The 17290-nt window shown below is 43.5% G+C and overlaps 2 protein-coding genes across 2 annotated transcripts; both read left to right on the forward strand.

The window, feature by feature from the left end:
- The first annotated feature begins 1027 nt into the window (after positions 1-1027).
- Positions 1028-9725, forward strand: zranb2 (zinc finger, RAN-binding domain containing 2). The gene is made up of 10 exons (XM_080002949.1): positions 1028-1159; positions 2099-2151; positions 2266-2374; positions 3125-3207; positions 3609-3685; positions 4344-4514; positions 5033-5232; positions 6802-6861; positions 7723-7857; positions 8645-9725. Exons 1-10 carry the CDS (start codon positions 1104-1106, stop codon positions 8700-8702), a joined length of 1002 nt encoding a protein of 333 aa, XP_079859075.1. The 5' UTR covers positions 1028-1103; the 3' UTR covers positions 8703-9725.
- A 2275-nt stretch (positions 9726-12000) lies between these two features.
- Positions 12001-15013, forward strand: ptger3 (prostaglandin E receptor 3 (subtype EP3); the record flags this gene model as incomplete). Its single annotated transcript, XM_079997091.1, has 2 exons — positions 12001-12817; positions 14687-15013. Exons 1-2 carry the CDS (start codon positions 12011-12013, stop codon positions 15011-15013), a joined length of 1134 nt encoding a protein of 377 aa, XP_079853217.1. The 5' UTR covers positions 12001-12010.
- Between the last annotated feature and the right edge of the window lie 2277 nt (positions 15014-17290).

Here is a 17290-nt window from a genome sequence, read left to right on the forward strand (position 1 = left end):
CTATCTATCTTTTTATCTATCTATCTATCTATCTATCTATCTATCTATCTATCTATCTATCTATCTATCTATCTGTCTATCTATCTTTTTATCTATCTATCTATCTATCTATCTATCTATCTATCTATCTATCTATCTATCTATCTATCTATCTATCTGTCTATCTATCTTTTTATCTATCTATCTATCTATCTATCTATCTATCTATCTATCTATCCATCTATCTATCTATCTATCTATCTGTCTGTCTGTCTGTCTGTCCGTCCGTCTGTCCGTCCGTCCGTCCGTCCGTCCGTCCGTCCGTCTATCTATCTATCTATCTATCTATCTATCTGTCTATCTATCCATCTGTCTGTCTGTCTGTCTGTCTGTCTATCTAAATATCTATCTATCTCTCCATCTGTCTGTCTGTCTGTCTGTCTGTCTATCTATCTATCTGTCTGTCTGTCTGTCTGTCTGTCTGTCTGTCTGTCTGTCTGTCCGTCCGTCCGTCCGTCCGTCCGTCCGTCCGTCCGTCCGTCCGTCCGTCCGTCCGTCCGTCTATCTATCTATCTATCTATCTATCTATCTATCCGTCTATCTGTCTGTCTGTCTGTCTGTCTGTCTGTATGTCTATCTATCTATATCTGTCTGCCTAACTGTCTGTCTGTCTATCTCTCCATCTATCTATCTGTCTGTCTGTCTGTCTGTCTGTCTATCTATCTATATCTGTCTGCCTATCTATCTGTCTATTTGTGTGTCTATCTATCTATCTATCTATCTGTCTGTCTATCTATATCTGTCTGCCTAACTGCCTGTCTGTCCGTCTGTCTGTCTGTCTGTCTGTCTGTCTGTCTGTCTGTGTTCCGTCTGCTGCGTTCAAGTTATATTGGAATCACAATCGACCCGCCAAGTGTGGACACAAAGCAACGTCCATCACAACGCTTCAAGCTCAGCGTCGTTGGGGCGCATTTCCCCGTTGGACGCTCACATTTCCGATTTCGTATCTGACTTGAACGCCGCAGAGCTTCCGCCACATTCATTGTGCCAACTCCCCCCTCCACATCGAGCGCTGCGACCCGCTAGCCGCTAGCCGCTAGCCCAGTGCCCGCAGACACGGCAACATGTCGGGGAAGAGTTTCCGAGTCAGCGACGGGGATTGGATTTGTCCCGATAAAAAGTGAGTCGCCCTCTGAAAACCAAAGCCCGAAGAGCTTGGTCAGAATGCTGTTGGAGTTATTACACGCTGCGGAGAGCTACGCAGACGGGCTAAAGGCGGCTAACTAGCCGCTAGGCCTAGCTAAGTTTCTACTTCCTCACCTAGTTCCCATAGTTGAAGTGGGATGGTTAGTTGGTTAGTTAGACATACTCCCTAATATATTACTATCAGATAGATTTTAACATTGATGTCTAGGGCGTTAGTTCTGACGGCCCGAGGGATAATTGATCATGATATTCTGCCTGGAGATAGCTAGCTAGCTAGTTAGCATCTGTGGGGTTACAAACACCATGTGGCTCTTTAGTGTGGTAGTTTAGGGTTCAACTGTCTGTAAATTGGTTGTTTAGTTGCAAAGTTACTGCATTATTAAGTCATTGAATCGATATTATATCACGTAAATCCGGCCTTCCCAGTGGTTATCCAGCAATATGGTTACTATATGCTGTTGTAAGTTACTACTCCTAACAGCTATAAACGGGTTCTTACCAGGTCCTTGAGGTGCTTGAATTTCGTCCTCAGAATTGTAAGTACTGGCGTACCTTGGAAAAAGCCTCCTTTGTGCTGAAGTGAAATGCGACCATAGAAAACCTGGTTTTGTTATTCAAATAGTCATAAAAACTTTTTCCCTTTTTTTGGGCTATATTTTATTTCACTCTCCTCAAAAAATGAATGAGCTCAACAAATTGATGAATATGGAAGAATTGCTCAGCTGATGCCATGTTCAGGACTCAATGGAGTTGGTGCACTGTTGTACAGACAGATGAGTAGCATAAAAAAAAGTCCAAATTGGATGTACACATGATCCACAAAACGCACTCCGTGCACATCAATGCAATGTCAACAAACCTCAGGGCGAAGCATTTACTTAACACTGATGTTTCATGTGTTTTCTTCCTGCAGATGTGGAAATGTCAACTTTGCCCGAAGAACCAGTTGTAACAGATGTGGACGAGGTAAGTCACCCTCCGTTTAAGGAACCACGGACCTTGAGTGGTTCGACCGGGAGCCGTCTTGAAGTCCGTCGTATTATTTGTCGTATGGATGGCTTTGTTTTTCACCCATTACAGAGAAAACGACAGAAGCCAAAATGATGAAGGCGGGGGGGACGGAGATCGGGAAGACGCTGGCGGAGAAGAGCAGAGGCCTCTTTAGCGCCAACGACTGGCAGTGCAAAACGTGAGCACTGGCTATTAAAACCATTTGGATCGAAGGTCACGAACACGCCGTGATATACTGGGAAATTGGGCTTGTTTACATCCCAAAGACCTGGAGGGATCATGCAGTCAGAATCAGATTAGACAGATCAGGATTTATTTTGTGCACCTTACACAAAGAAGGGAGTTGACTCTGCTTTTCAGGGACTCTCGGTACCTACACAGCAAGGAGTAAAACATGTCAAAAAGAAGTAAAGCGAATTTTAAGAAAAATATTTACATAAAACTGTTCACATTTCGGCAAGACAAATTTTATTCACGGGGAAGGTGCATTGAGGATTGGTGCATTGCTGAAGAGACGACTGGTTTGAAAAGCTTAAAACTCCTCACACTGGAAAAATAAATAAATACATAAAGAATAGCCAAATGTACAATTGGTTATTTTGGGGGAAATACCTTGGGAATCTGGCTATTTGTGTTTTATTATTATTATTATTGTTATTATTCAATATTTTTATTTATTCTCATAAAACATAAAAAATGTAAATAAAGCGTCACGTACTTACAATGTGTGCAGTAGGCAGCATATGCAAGGAGATAAGGATAGATAAATATTGAATTAATTACTGTAATATACAATGAATAAATGTAGGGTAATGTCATTAAGTGATTAAGATGAGAGAAAAAAAGTTTCCATCTTGATAACAAAACATGCCCACGGCAATATCTTCATTTGTATTGACTCTTTTTGTCTTGTTTCCTTTCCCTCAAGGTGCGGCAACGTGAACTGGGCTCGAAGGTCAGAGTGCAACATGTGCAACACGCCCAAATATGCCAAACTGGAAGAGAGGACAGGTAAACAAAGAGTAAAGAGCTCTTGCCTTTGTCAGGGTTCTTACCAGGTCCTGAAGTGCTTGAAGCGCTTGAATTTCATCCTCAGGAATTTAAGAACTGGACTACCTTCAAAATAGCCCCTTTTGTGCTGAGGTGCTTGTAAACTCCTTGAATATAAATGCGATGATTGAAAACCTGTGATATTCCCCCAGGTTTTGTTATTGAAATCGCAACGTAATGAGCATTTTCCTGAATCGATTTTACTACATAGATTATGCCAGGGAAATGTACATTTCATGTACATTAAAAAAAGTACTTGAAAGGCCATGAATTTGCTTTTGTAATGCCAGAATAAACCCTGCCTTCTATCTATCTTCTATCTCTTAATCCTGAATGTTGAATTGTTTACTTTCTGTTTTCAGGATACGGCGGTGGTTTCAATGAAAGGGAGAATGTGGAATACATCGAAAGGGATGAATCCGATGGTGAATACGACGAGGTGAATTCTGCTGCTTACACTAGTAATACCACAATACTCTGATTAGTACTCGCCACTAGTTAGCCTAGTGCTACGCCACTAGTTAGCCTAGTGCTAGGCCACTAGTTAGCCTAGTGCTAGGCCACTAGTTAGCCTAGTGCTAGGCCACTAGTTAGCCTAGTGCTAGGCCACTAGTTAGCCTAGTGCTAGGCCACTAGTTAGCCTAGTGCTACTAGTTATCTCTTTCTCGACTGTGCTGTTTTTTTGGGTTGTTTTTTTTTTTTGTGCTGATGTGACCTTAATTTCCCTCCATGGATTCATAAGGTCTTATCTAAAGGTCCATACCGTCTTAGTTTTAACTCTTTTACTATATTGGCACACACATTTTATCTTCCATTCATTCCCTTTAGAAAAGGCACAAGCACCATTGCTTTAACATGGCATTAATAACTTATAAAATTTTTGCTATTGTGGTTCATCAGGAGATAGATTCATGGGTTTGTTGTAGTTGTCTTTTTTGCCCCTTTTTTTATTTTTTTTTTGGTTTCCAAGCTCTACTCGGCAATCTCAGCAACTTTGGGTTTTATGTAAATACTTTTAAAATCATTTGCAATTTGCATAGTTTTGATCAGGCCGGTACAGCTCTGCAGAATTTGACATTTTCTCTATTGTTTCACAGTTTGGGAGGAAGAAAAAGAAGTTCAGGGGGAAGGATAGTGAAAAGAAACAACCTGTGAAGCAGCAGCCGCAACAGCCCAAGCAGCAGCAGCAGCAGCAGCAGCAGGAGGAGGAGGAAGAGGATGACGAGGAAGATGATGAAGATGGAGACCTTTCCAAATACAAGCTGGATGTAAGTTTATTGTGTGTCGCACTTCTCTCCTGAGCGTCCTCAGTCCAGTGTGTCACTGCTTTTTAACATTTTTCTGGGAAGAATCTTTTTTTAAAACTGACAAACCGTCGCCACTCAGTCACTTTCAATATGGGTTGTGCCAAAAGCCCTTTTTTGCCTTGGACTTTAGTTAAGTCCTCATTCATTATTTTCAGTTTGTGCGTTGAACTTTCACTTTTTTGCCGGAGTGACTCACGCCTCCTGAGTCATTTAAGATTTGTTCGTTTTTGACCAAATCCTTCGCAAGTCGTGCATCACCAACTATGAGGAGGCCATGATCACAAGCACAGTTGTACCTGTTTGTGAGGTTTGTGGTGGTGGACAGGATGGTGGCATGGGATCATTTTGTTGTAAAAAGTCTTTAGTGGAAGAAAATGTTTTGACTTGCAGTCATGAAGAAAGTGAGATCATTTTAAAAGCAAAGAAAGTGTTTGGTTTCATTGTTCGACGTCCATCGACACGTCTCCGTCCTTCCGCAGGACGACGACGAGGACGACGACGACGGAGACTTGTCCAAGTATGACCTGGACGCCAGCGACGAGGAGGACAAGGGGGATGACGCTGAGGGGAAGGTGGAGAAGGAGGAGGAGGTGAAGAAGGAGGAGGAGGTGAAGAAGAGGAAGAGCAGCCACTCTGGCTCATCGCGCTCGTCCAGCTCCAGCTCTCGGTCGAGGTCCAGGTAAACGGGTACAAGTCCAGGGTAACGCCGGCAAAATGTCAGTATCAGCACGATCCTTTTTTACCCAAATTAAATGTCACTTTCTTTGCTGATTTCTTTGTTTGTGTTGTTCTTTGTTTTGTGGTATAAAATGATCCTCGCCTGTTCAAACTGTCTTGTTACTTTTAGTTTTTAGTTTCTAGTTTCTGATTTGTATTGTCGAAAATCTAAGAAAATTGTCAGCTTTTTCTCCTTCTCCAACTAAGTTAAATGATGTTTTTAAAGCAATGGCAAATATAAATGACTGTCAATGTGTAAGATGTGTTGAGATGAGAAAATAGTTTTGTTAAAGATGATGACATCCCATTTTTGCCAGAGATTTCCCTAATCATAATTTTTTTTGTCACTTCCGTGCGTAGCACCGTTCCTTTCTTGTGATGGGAGGTTCGACTCTTTTTACTGACTCAAGTTTATACGAGTCACTCACTCAAGAGAGTCGGGATTTTGTCACCCAGAGTTTGGGGAATACCCACCGGCCCCGGCGCCTGTAGAGCGTGCACAGCAGAGACTTCGCCAGTCGAGCCGCCTGACTTGAATGGGATGAAATAATTAAATAGTGCGGCTCTTCTAGACTTTCCTAATGTTATTGGACCTAATGGATCAAACTCTGATAGTGAAACTAATCATTTTGCGGTGGTTGTGATGCTCAAAAAAAACATGTAAATGCTTTTTGAGGGCCTGTCGAACCCGGTTGTATTTACACCGTTTGACCACTGTCAAACTGGCTTCAAAGCCCAGCGCTGTTCCTGGGGGCTGGCTCAGATGAAGCACTCAACCAATCAGAGCTACTCTCACTGGCTCACGAGTCAGAGCTGCTCAACTCAGTGTCAAGTCATCCAGTCAGTCCACTGAACCAACGAGCTCCACCCGCTCCCAGTCCCCACTGATTCACACCATCAGACCACATATTTACTACTGGAAATGATCTGTATCATTGTGATAAAACACAAAGACCAAGAGTTTTCAAAGGCAAAACATTTATTTTTAAATTACTTTCAATTTAAATTTCGATGTTATTAAAATGTTATGACCAATCAGAATTGAGTAGTACTAAACTACTAGAAAGGGACAAATTTAAATTTGTGGATGGTTTCCGACTGTCACTGGCTCGGGTTGCGAATCGCTTACTCGCTCAGACTCGGAGTCAGACCTTGACTTCAGCTCTGTCGGGGCTGGGGGAGCGGGTGATTGGTGCAGCCCGCGTCAGGCCAATCACCTCAGGGTAGGGGGCTGGGCTCCGGTCTGGGAGAGCGATCGTGGTTTCTTTTCTCACAGGGCTGGTTAATGTCGTAACTAACTTGATACGTTTCCACAAACACAGTTAATCTAAGAGTTGCACAATAGTGTGAGTGACACGTTGTCTAGCTTGTAGGAGGGGCAGGTCAGTGAACAAGTTGGTGGAGAGAAGGACTCGTCACACCTGAGTCAGTAAAAAGAGTAGTTTCGAACAATTTGTTCAAACTCTCACATCGCTGATCCTTTCCTTGTTCAGAAAATACTGGAAAAGCTCTGTCTGCTCCTGTGTTCCAGGTCCCGCTCTAGAAGCTCATCCAGCTCCAGATCGGGCTCTCGCTCCAGGTCTGCTTCCAGGTGAATGAGGTGACGCACTCTCCTCCTGCAGAGAGTGTAGCGCTACGCTAACTAGTAGCACTACGGTTGCTACGCAACTTACTTTGTTTGGTGGTCAGTATTTTACTATAAGTTCAAACTCGGAATCCGGTAACTCCTGAGCAGGTATTCCCCACTTCCAGACTAAATGTATTCTGTTGGCACTGTTCGGTAAAACATGGTGGATGGTATATTTGTGTTGTTGTTTTTTACCCATTTTGGTTTCTAGTGCTCATGTGTGGAATGTGTCCGCAAGACATCCAATGTAGTATGTACAGAGCTGTGTCCATTGTCTGCATCAGTTGTAAAGGCTTAACTAGTAACTCTCTGCTAACTACTAGTGCCATGCTAACTAGTAGCACTATGCTACTATCAACCAGGTAGCTGTAAGCTAATTGTTAAAAACAGTTGACAAAGAGATATTTAATGTTATCTATTATAAAACTACATGCATTTAGTTATTAATAAACATACTTCAAAAAAGTTTTTTTTTAATTTTTTTATTAGGAAACCATAGAGCTCTACAACTTCTAATATACCAGCTTCATCAGACCGCTAGATGGACTGTGCTTTCTAGTCGAAGAAATCCATTCCATTGTCGGTTTCGATGTTTACATTGGCTGTGTTGATATCCATCAAAATCTAAAATATCTGAAATATTTTTAAGACATTCGTCTCAGGTCGTCTTCCCTTAGAATCGCTGAGTTCCCTTCAGAGGATGGTACTTCCACTCTGAGAAGCTTGATTTTTAAACACCCTGCCCCCCGGGTGGCCTCCTTTGTCTCGTCTCCACTGACTGCCCTGCCTGGTTTATCCCCCACACCCTCCCCCACCCCCCAAAAGATCCAGCTCCCCCAGGAAGAGGTCGCCCTCCCACTCGCCCTCCTCCTCGCCCGAGCGGAGCCGCAAGCGCAGCCGCTCCAGGTCATCGTCTGGAGGATGCAAGCGCAGGCGCTCTCGATCACGATCGTCCGAAAGGTTTGGGTTTCTGTGGAAATGCTGATGCAAAATGGCGTCGGTCGCTTTGTGTTGTAGCCGTCCAATCCGGTCACTTTGAAACCGCAGCTGAGAGCCGGAGCGATGTTTCCTAACCTCTTTGATTCCGCGGCGCTATACAAGGATTCTGTTACCGGCTAAAAACGTCAAAAATACCGAAGAACCAAGCTGGTTATCAGGCACGAATAGTGAGCGGCGCAAGAATTGACAATCACTGATCGAATGACATCACTGATTCAAATTTGAACCTTTCACCGACAAACTGAGAACATCCAAGTTAGATGAAGCCGTGTGTCATGATTCATATGGAATGTGACCGATTTACACTTCTAGTTCTACCAAAATAAATCATTTTGGTGGAAAGAGAAGTAGAATTAAAAGATTCTTGATAGAATTCCACTTACAACTCTGAGCCGAATGGACTCTTCTGACTCGTTGAGGAAGTTTTCCCACCCGAACCCGTGAAGACATGGGAATCCAACGACTCTTTACCGAGGGACTTGTCGAGAAACAGATCTCAAAAGAGCCGCGCAGCCTCACAATTTTTGATCTTGCAACACAAGAGCTAATACTTATCCGTTGATGTATTTTAAGTGGAATTTGGAGCATTTTCACTGTTCACTGGTGGTTGGAAAGACACTGAGTTAGAGAATGTTTTTTCACATTGACTAGTTTAAAATCCTGTGCATGAGTTGAAATCCTGTCAAACACTTGATTTGTTTTCACTCGCTCACCTTCCTCTTCTTCCCGTGGTGTTTTGTGTTTTCAGACGCCGTGGACAGTCCTCCGGATCCTCTCACTCTGGCTCCAGTTCACAAAATAAATAAGTTTTTAAAAGGAAAAAAACGGCCCCCAAATGATAAAGGAAAAAAAGAAAAGAGAGGAAAAAAAACAACAAAAAAAAACACGGAAAACGGAACCCGAGTAATATCGTGCATGTTGTGTTTTGGAGAGGGAAAAAGAAGCAACCAAGCCATTCTTCATGCTGTTCAGTTTCATAAAAGCACATCATTTGATTTTTATTTTAGTTTATTTTCCTTAAAAGAAGAAGAAAAAAATAATGAAACGTCTCATGTTACCTGTCATTACATGCCGCTTAAAAAGAAAACAACGGAAAATAATAGAACGTCCTGGTTTCCCATGTGTGTGAACCTTGCGAGTGTAAGATACACAGAACGCTGTAAAAAGCACTCAATTTCAAAGGCACCTGCCCCGTGTCAGGAGGACATTTCATTTTATCGCTTTTTGGAAAGTCTACCTTGATTTACAATTTTGCAATTCTTCTTTTTGTAGTTTTTTTTTTTTTCCTATGAATTTTGTTTATTTTTTCTTGACCTAGTGGAGCTTTTAGGATGGTTTGTCAACTTTTTCTTAATTTAATGTTTTGTTTTTTTTCTTTACAGAAAAAAAAGTTATTTTAGATGTCCTTTTTGCGGGGGGTTGATTACTGTTATGTATTTTTGTTTTGTTTTGTGATGAAGGTAAGTATTTCCTTTTCTTTTTTTATTTTGAAACAGCCATTCTGACAGTTATCGGCTTGCGGTTGAAAATTACTTTTCTACATTATACATATTTTGGCATTAACTCGGACCATGATTACAGCACGGAAGTTTGACATCCGTTTATCATTTATTTAAGTGAAAATGTCCAGAGTGGTCGCCACCTTTAACACTTACGATTAAACCAAATCAATAAAAAAAAAAATACAAAGTACAGCACAGAGTAACAAACATCTAATACTTTCTCTTAATGGCAGCATTGATAGAACGTGGTAATGGGAGTGCTTTGTTTCTGTTTTGCTTTTTACTTTTCTTCAAGTAAACTAAATGTTAACATGTAAATAAAATCATCTCACGTATTGTGTTGTCCTTATTTTTATTTTGATTAAAACAATTATTTTTTTGTTACGTTTTTGGCCAGTGAATGACCAAAATAAACCTTCTCCCCAGTTAGACCAGGGCGTCAGTAGGAACGTACCTCACGCTGCTGTTCACTTTGTCGCCCGGAGATGGCGCTTGTTGCATAGGCGTCAGTAGCCTACGCTTCATTTATTGAAGTTGCGTTATTGTTTTTCTTATATTCCGTTTAAATAACATTCAATTACTCATTGATGGTCTGAGCGGAGTCTGCTATGGTGGTGTGGCCCAACGTACGTGGAATCAATGGTTTTGACTCCATGTACACCCACAGGTATTTTAAGGAACAGGTGTTGCGTGATGTTTTTCTTAGGACGTGTCAAGAGAAACTACCGTTCCGCCAAAGACTTCGAAGCCTCCTTATCCTTCTACACATTTGATCAGGAAAGAAAAACCAAAACATTTCAAGAGAAAGGGGAATGTGCAGAAAATGGCTTCTTGAATCGTGACATAACTGCTCAGTTGTTTTTCAAGTAATAGGATTGAGGAAGTAGGCATTTATTCAAAGTAAGCATTTATTTATTGCCTTGAATGGGCACACATTTAATTATTACGCTTCCCTATTCACATTATTATTATTATTAATAGTAAATATTGACCGCAAAAAAACCCATTTGAATGGGAAAAGATCATTCGCGGCCAATTCTTTTCATCAAATTTCGATTACCCCTTGAAACTACAGCGGTTGGCAGCCACAGAGCGCATGCGCAGTCGTCGGTTTGCCGTCTACGTGGGAAGGCGCGGGGCTGCGCCGTCTGAGTAAATGTACGTTACGAACGGGGGCTGCTTGTCATTTCTTACGTATGTGCTTTGTGGATGGAACAAGCGTGTCCACGTTACTTGACGTCGACTCGAAAGTTTGAGCGCGGACAAGATGGCAGCGTTTAAACCTCTTCAGCGGTGGAGACACCTCGGGGTGAAGCTCCAGAGCCGAACCCGTTTGGACCCGGGGACATGAGATCCGATTAGATCCAACCACTGGAAAAAAATATATATATTAATACCCGTTGAGACCCGTCTTTTCTACAAATCACAGAACCAACCCCATGCATGTCCGAGGTGATAATAAAACGTGAATCCGAAGCGGGTGCGGATCCCGGGTCGGGTTCTGCGTGAATAACTCTACCCGGACTACTATTGTCGAGGGTCGAGTGGTCCAGTTTGCATTGCTGTGTTTATTATCTGTGCCGACACCAGCATTTTGAGTCGATCGGTCCGTCCGTCTGTCTGTCTGTCTGTACAGTTTGTGCAGGGGTGGACCGTCCCCGTTTGTTCCTACGTGAGCGTGCATTGACGCCGTGGACCGGAGCCGTTTGGCGCGTGTACGTGTTCCGCCACAAGCAGCGGGTGCAGCGCGGACCCTCGGGCGGTCACGCCCCCGGTGTTTTGGGAGTAGCGGCGAAAGGTTCGACCTCCCGGACTCGATCGGTTCTTGACGAGCCGCCGTAAAAAGGCGTATTGTTTGGCTCCGAGTTGGACATGGAATTCTCACAAAAGTCACATAAATTCTGTCGAAATGATTTATTTTGGTGGAAGAATGCACGTTGTGGATCTCATCATATTGTCCGGCGTAATTCTCTCAAAAGGAACGTATTTTGCCAGAGAGAGTAAATCACGAAAGTAAGTCACTCCTGGTAGATGTCCTGTATCTTACAAAGCGCTCTTCTCGTCTTGCGACCGCTCAAAGCGCTGAGGGGGGGGGGGGGTTCCGTGTCTTGCTCAGGGACACTCTGGCAAGAGGAGCCGGGGATCGAACCGGGAACCCTCTGACCACCGGACGAGCCTTCTCCACCTCCCACCGTTCCGTTCAAATAATTTATTCGGAATCGTGCAAAACACCTCCACCTTTTGTTGTTGTTGTTGTTGTTGTTGTTGTTGTTGTTTTGTTTTATTTTGTGCCTTGGACTTTAATTGAGTCCTCAGTTATTAATGTCGGTGCGCGAGTGGACGATTCACCCGCTGCCGAAGTGACTCCCGGCTCCCGAATCGTTTAAAAAGCTTCGTTCGCGGCGCACGGCTCGTCCACGTGTCTCGCGCCACTACTTTAAAGCGCCCGGGCGCCTCCACGTGCGCCAGTTTCCTCCGCTGAGGCAGCGCGCGGCTCCGTGTCGGGGATGCTGGACCCCCGCGGCGATCGGTAAGTATCCGTCCTCACCGGGAGGATGACCTCTGACCTCTGCGACCCCTCGGGCCCCGGGACGACGGACTCCGGACACGAAATGTTCAACCCGAACGAGTCCAAACAGGCGCGCGGCAGCGCGGGCAACGCCACCGGGAGCGGCGGCTCGTGCGGGTCCGTGTCCGTGGGCTTCCCCATCAGCATGATGGTGACGGGCATGGTGGGCAACTCTCTGGCGCTGCTGCTGGTGTGCGTGTCCTACCGGAGGAAGGAGAACCGGAGGAAGAAGTCCTTCCTGCTGTGCATCGGTTCCCTGGCGCTCACCGACCTGTTCGGCCAGCTGCTCACCAGCCCCGTGGTGATCTCCGTGTACCGGGCCGACCTGCGGTGGGAGCGCGTCGACCCGTCGGGCAACCTGTGCGGCTTCTTCGGCGTGTGCATGACCGCGTTCGGCCTGTGCTCCCTGTTCCTGGCCGGCGTGATGGCCGTTGAACGGGCCACGGCCATCACCTGTCCGCACTGGTACTCCACCCACATGAAGCCCGCCGTCACCAAGCGCGCCCTGGGGGTGATATGGATCCTGGTGCTGACCTTCGCCCTGCTGCCCGTGGCGGGCGTGGGGAAGTACACGCTGCAGTGGCCGGGAACCTGGTGCTTCATCAGCACCGGGGACAGGGAAGTCCCCGGGAATATGTTCTTCTCCATCACCTTCGCCGCGCTGGGGATCTTCTCCCTGCTGGTCACCTTCTCCTGCAACGTGGTGACCATCCGTGGGCTGGTGATGCGCTGCAGGACCAAGTCCGGCGCGCCGCAGTCCTGCAAGCAGTGGGAGCGGCTGACCACCGAGACTGTAGTCCAGCTACTGGGCATCATGTGCGTCCTGCTGGTGTGCTGGTCTCCACTACTGGTATGGTGTCCAGCACGGTTCTTTGCAGCCTGGAAACATGATGAGATGAAGTTTAAAGGAGTTTTTTTTTTAAATTTCTATTCATTTTATTTAAACTTAATATTACCAGCTGTGTTTTCCCTGAAGAATCCATCCGAGAATTGATTAGAGCCCTGGTTCCCAACGTGGGGTCCGGGAATCCCCCAGGGTGCCCTTCAAGAGGTCACAGAGGGTCCAGGGCAGAATGGTTGTTAGTAAAACTGAACAACACCTTGATTTGATCATCAGGACGTCCTTAGAGAATGCACAATAATGTTTGCTTCACTCTTAATCCGAGTTTCCCTCTTATCTCCCTAACCATAGTATAGACAGCTGTGGAAGTTTGGACTAAATCATATCTGACGATAAAGAATCTTCTCAGATTGGAGACCCAGAAGACCACATCTTATCAAATGGGTCTGTGGAGAAATGCTTATTAAATTGAGGGTCCTTAAAGGTTGAGGATCACAGTGTGTACAAAGTGTTGTATGATGCAAACAACGGTTGTGTGTCATGGAATAACCACTCGGCGGGCTGTATTTAGTCAATCTACTGCCATACTAGCAACCCACAGATCACTTAAAAATACAATTTATTTAACTATTTATTTAACAATTTATTTATTTCCTGTCACATGCATTTGTTTACAAATCTTTCAAACCAAATGTGCATCTTTCCACAATGTGCATTCAATCATTTTTACACACACACACACACACACACACACACACACACACACACACACACACACACACACACACACACACACTTACTCTTTGTTTCTCAATCTCTTTTTGCCTTGCATACATCACTCAGCATGGGTGTGTAGCATCATGCCATCCTGCATGCTTCCTTTGATAGGCTAATGCCTTTTGCGATTAGGGGAGAATCCATTTAGCTGGGCCCTGTTTTGCGGTCTGCTCGGTGTGCAGTGAGGTCATGGACGACCAGTCAAACATCTAATAGCCCCAGCGAGGATATTAATATTAACCACAAGACAGTCCCTCTGGTGCTGAATAAGAATGAAGTGGGGAGAGTTTGAAGGTGATCTTTTTCTCCTGGCTGTTAGAGACCAACTCAGTGTTTTGGTCGTGTTTACTTTGTCATGGAGAGTAGACCAGTGTTTTTTTAACTACCGTGCCTTGAAAATATTTCAAATTCCACCTAAAAAGATTGATCATGGAAATTAGCTTTTGTGTTGCAAGACCAAAATTGCAAGGCTGTAATAATTCCTCAGTTCCAGACAGAAGAGCAGCTCTTGTGTTCATAAGAACAAGCCAAGTTTCACACTGAGGTGCCGACTATAAAGGTTAGACTGTTTTTTGAGATTCGGTTCTTGACGGTAAAAAGAGTAGTTTGATTCTCTTGCTTTGTTTGGTTCAGTTTGTGTACCGAACTGTGAGCCAGAGAGGACTTTCTGAACAATGAACGGGAGTCAGGAGAGTAGGTTTGGCTCTGAATTGAGAGCGTTATTCTCCCAGGAATCATTTAATCCTGTCAAATTGATTTATTTTAGGTTGGAAGAATGCAAACTGTGGATCCCAGAAAAAAGTGCTCACTTTTATCAATTGTCTCATTCTCTCACTTGTTTCACCATTTTCCACTTGGGTAAATCAATGTACCAGAATAGCTCATTTTCAGTTTCTAAACATTGAAAAGAAATTGCCAATGGGGCAACCAAACCATACAAGTTGGTTGACAATGGCCCAAATCTGGTTTCCAAGGGCAACATAGCAACCGTTATTGTCAGCGCTGTTGTTTTTGTGTATACAGTATTATGTGTAGCAACCAAAAAAAAAACAAGTACTACAAGAAGCAAGTGCTTCTTTTACCTCATGCCTACCCCTCCAGGTGCTGATGCTGAGGATGGTCTCCACCCAGACGTCGTCCCACCACTGCAAGCCGGCCACAGCAGCCTCCTCCCAGGTCCCGAGTCGAGACCTCCCCCTGGACTGTAACTTCTTCCTGACGGCCATCCGCATGGCCTCACTCAACCAGATCCTGGACCCCTGGGTCTACCTGCTCCTCAGGGAGATCCTGCTGAGGAAGTTCTGCATGGTGGCCAACGCCATGTCCAACTGCTCCTTGGACGGCCAGAAGGAGACGCAACTGGCCCTGAACGCCCTCAACCAGCAGAACCCCGACACAAACAGCCTCCAGAAAGAGCAAACAGAATAGAAAAGTGGATTTTCCTGCTTTATTGAATGGACTAGTGATCGGGCATTTGGTAACCCCTTTTCTTTGGACATGTCGGATTCGTTATTAAATTGGATCTTCTCCGGGATAACTATGTTCTAGAAATGAGGATCGGATTCAAAGTTGTTTTTGTCACCCACGTGAGGATATATGGTATATATGGGTATGGTCACCAGCCCAACATTTCCCGACAAGCACTTTGATTTGTTTGCTTGAAGGAACATTCCATCGAGAGTCACTGGACCAGCATGTGGACGCATGACCTCGGCGCGGCCTTGCACATGGTTCCTCCATCATGGACCTACCAAACATGGTCGGGAACACGGTGGTTGCAAAAAGAGGAGGTGGATGTTTTTCAAACGGTCGTGCAATCCACCCACCTCCGTTCTCCACTCGAGGATCTCATCAATCGCTGTTTTGTTGAGCCTCCTCTTTAAAACAGTCTGAATGGTGCTTCTCGTTGTTAATTCATGTTCAGTGCCTGCTGAACACCGTTGCTGCTTATGACTACATCAGCCACTACTAGAGTGTGAATAACAAAGGGAAAGCCTGACTAATGGTGAGCAATGCCGGGGCAATTCAAGGGAAAGGTGAATGACTCTTCTGAATGTAACTCGGTTTTAGGAGCCAAACTATAAATCGCATGGATTCATTTAATATTTTGTGTTAAAAGGGGATGACTCTAATAACAAACACGAGCCCTGGAAACATGTGCCACGTGTCGATTATTATGTAGTAACGACAATTGTAAGACTTCTCCATTTTTATTTGTGATGAGTTGTACGTTTAACTTGCTGTTGTGATGAATGATGGAAGTGCAATGTATTTAAAATGTTTAGCCAGAACCAATGGAATGCGAGCGTTCCACCTGTCTTCATACGTTCTTTGAGAAGAACTTTGCAGCGAGCATCACATTCTGAATGTCTTGTAAGTCCTGCATGGTGAGATCATGGTTGGGAGGGTGTGGAAGTTTTCTCCGGTCAAATTGACATCGAGGAGACGCTGGATCCTCCTAAATCCTCGCCCGTCTCCTCCCTGTATGTTCCGATCGATCTCTGGAGAGACATGACGAGAAAAATAATGTGTATTTATGAGCTGCAGAAAATGCTTGTTTTGTTTTTCTACACTGAAAATAAAATCACTGGATTGGATCTGTCATTGGATCAACTTTCAAAGAATTGCCTCAGTATTTGGAACCTATATATTTTTAGCTTTTCTCAGCTTAAAATCTTTCACTTTGTTCCTCATTTTTAGTTGAGAAACTGTTTGTTTTTATGAATCCAATGACTATTTTTCAGTGAAGGTTGACTGAATGACTGAGATAATTTAATATATACCACAATGTTACCTTTCGTCCAAAAGTCCACTAAATGTGCCATTCTCTATATTGAAAGAATTTCAATTTCACTGTGTTAATAGACAGATTTTTTTATTATCAGTCTCCCCCATTGGATCAACTTTTTTTTTTTAAACAATTTGTTAGTCCTCTATTTTTTAGGTCTTGATTTCAAGACCTAAAAATATATAGGTTTTACAAATTAAAGAAATGTATTAAAAGTTGATCCAGTGATATCAGTACTTCCATCCATTTTTTTCATTGATAATGAATTTGATGACAATAATGATGGTTATTATAATAAATAATGAAAAAATAAAATGATCAGATAATGGCAACTGCATCACCTCTACATTGCGTTATTCTTTGCATATTTCATACATAAGGATCTTGTCTAAGCGTACCGCTCTCCTGTCATTTAAGAGGTACATATGTGTACAATTGGGTTTATTATGTTGTTCATCCTCTCCTAAGCTTGCTTAACATCAAATGCGTAATCGCATCTGACAGTCAGATCCTCGGCTGAACTGCATCTGAGTTTCACATCATATAATGTGCAGCAGGGCTGTCTTTTTTCCTTTTCCACAGCGAGTAGTTTGCTCGGCTGGACATTTGCCATGTTCTATGAATGATAGTTTAAAATGTATTCTATATAGTGTTTGCGGAATACAAAAAAAAAAAAAAAATGATATACGTATATATATATATATATATATATATATATATATATATATATATATATATATATATATATATATATATATATATATATATATACACACAACTCTCATACAAAATAGATTTATTGATAATGAATACGGTGACGTCCAACCTTAACGTTAATAAAACCATTATTTTATATAGGAGACTTATTTACTTTGTTTTAAGCCTGGTTGGAGGAGGGATCCAACCCTCCATAGGAA

Source organism: Zeus faber, assembly GCF_960531495.2.
Source record: "Zeus faber genome assembly, chromosome: 1".
NCBI classification, from domain to species: domain Eukaryota; kingdom Metazoa; phylum Chordata; class Actinopteri; order Zeiformes; family Zeidae; genus Zeus; species Zeus faber.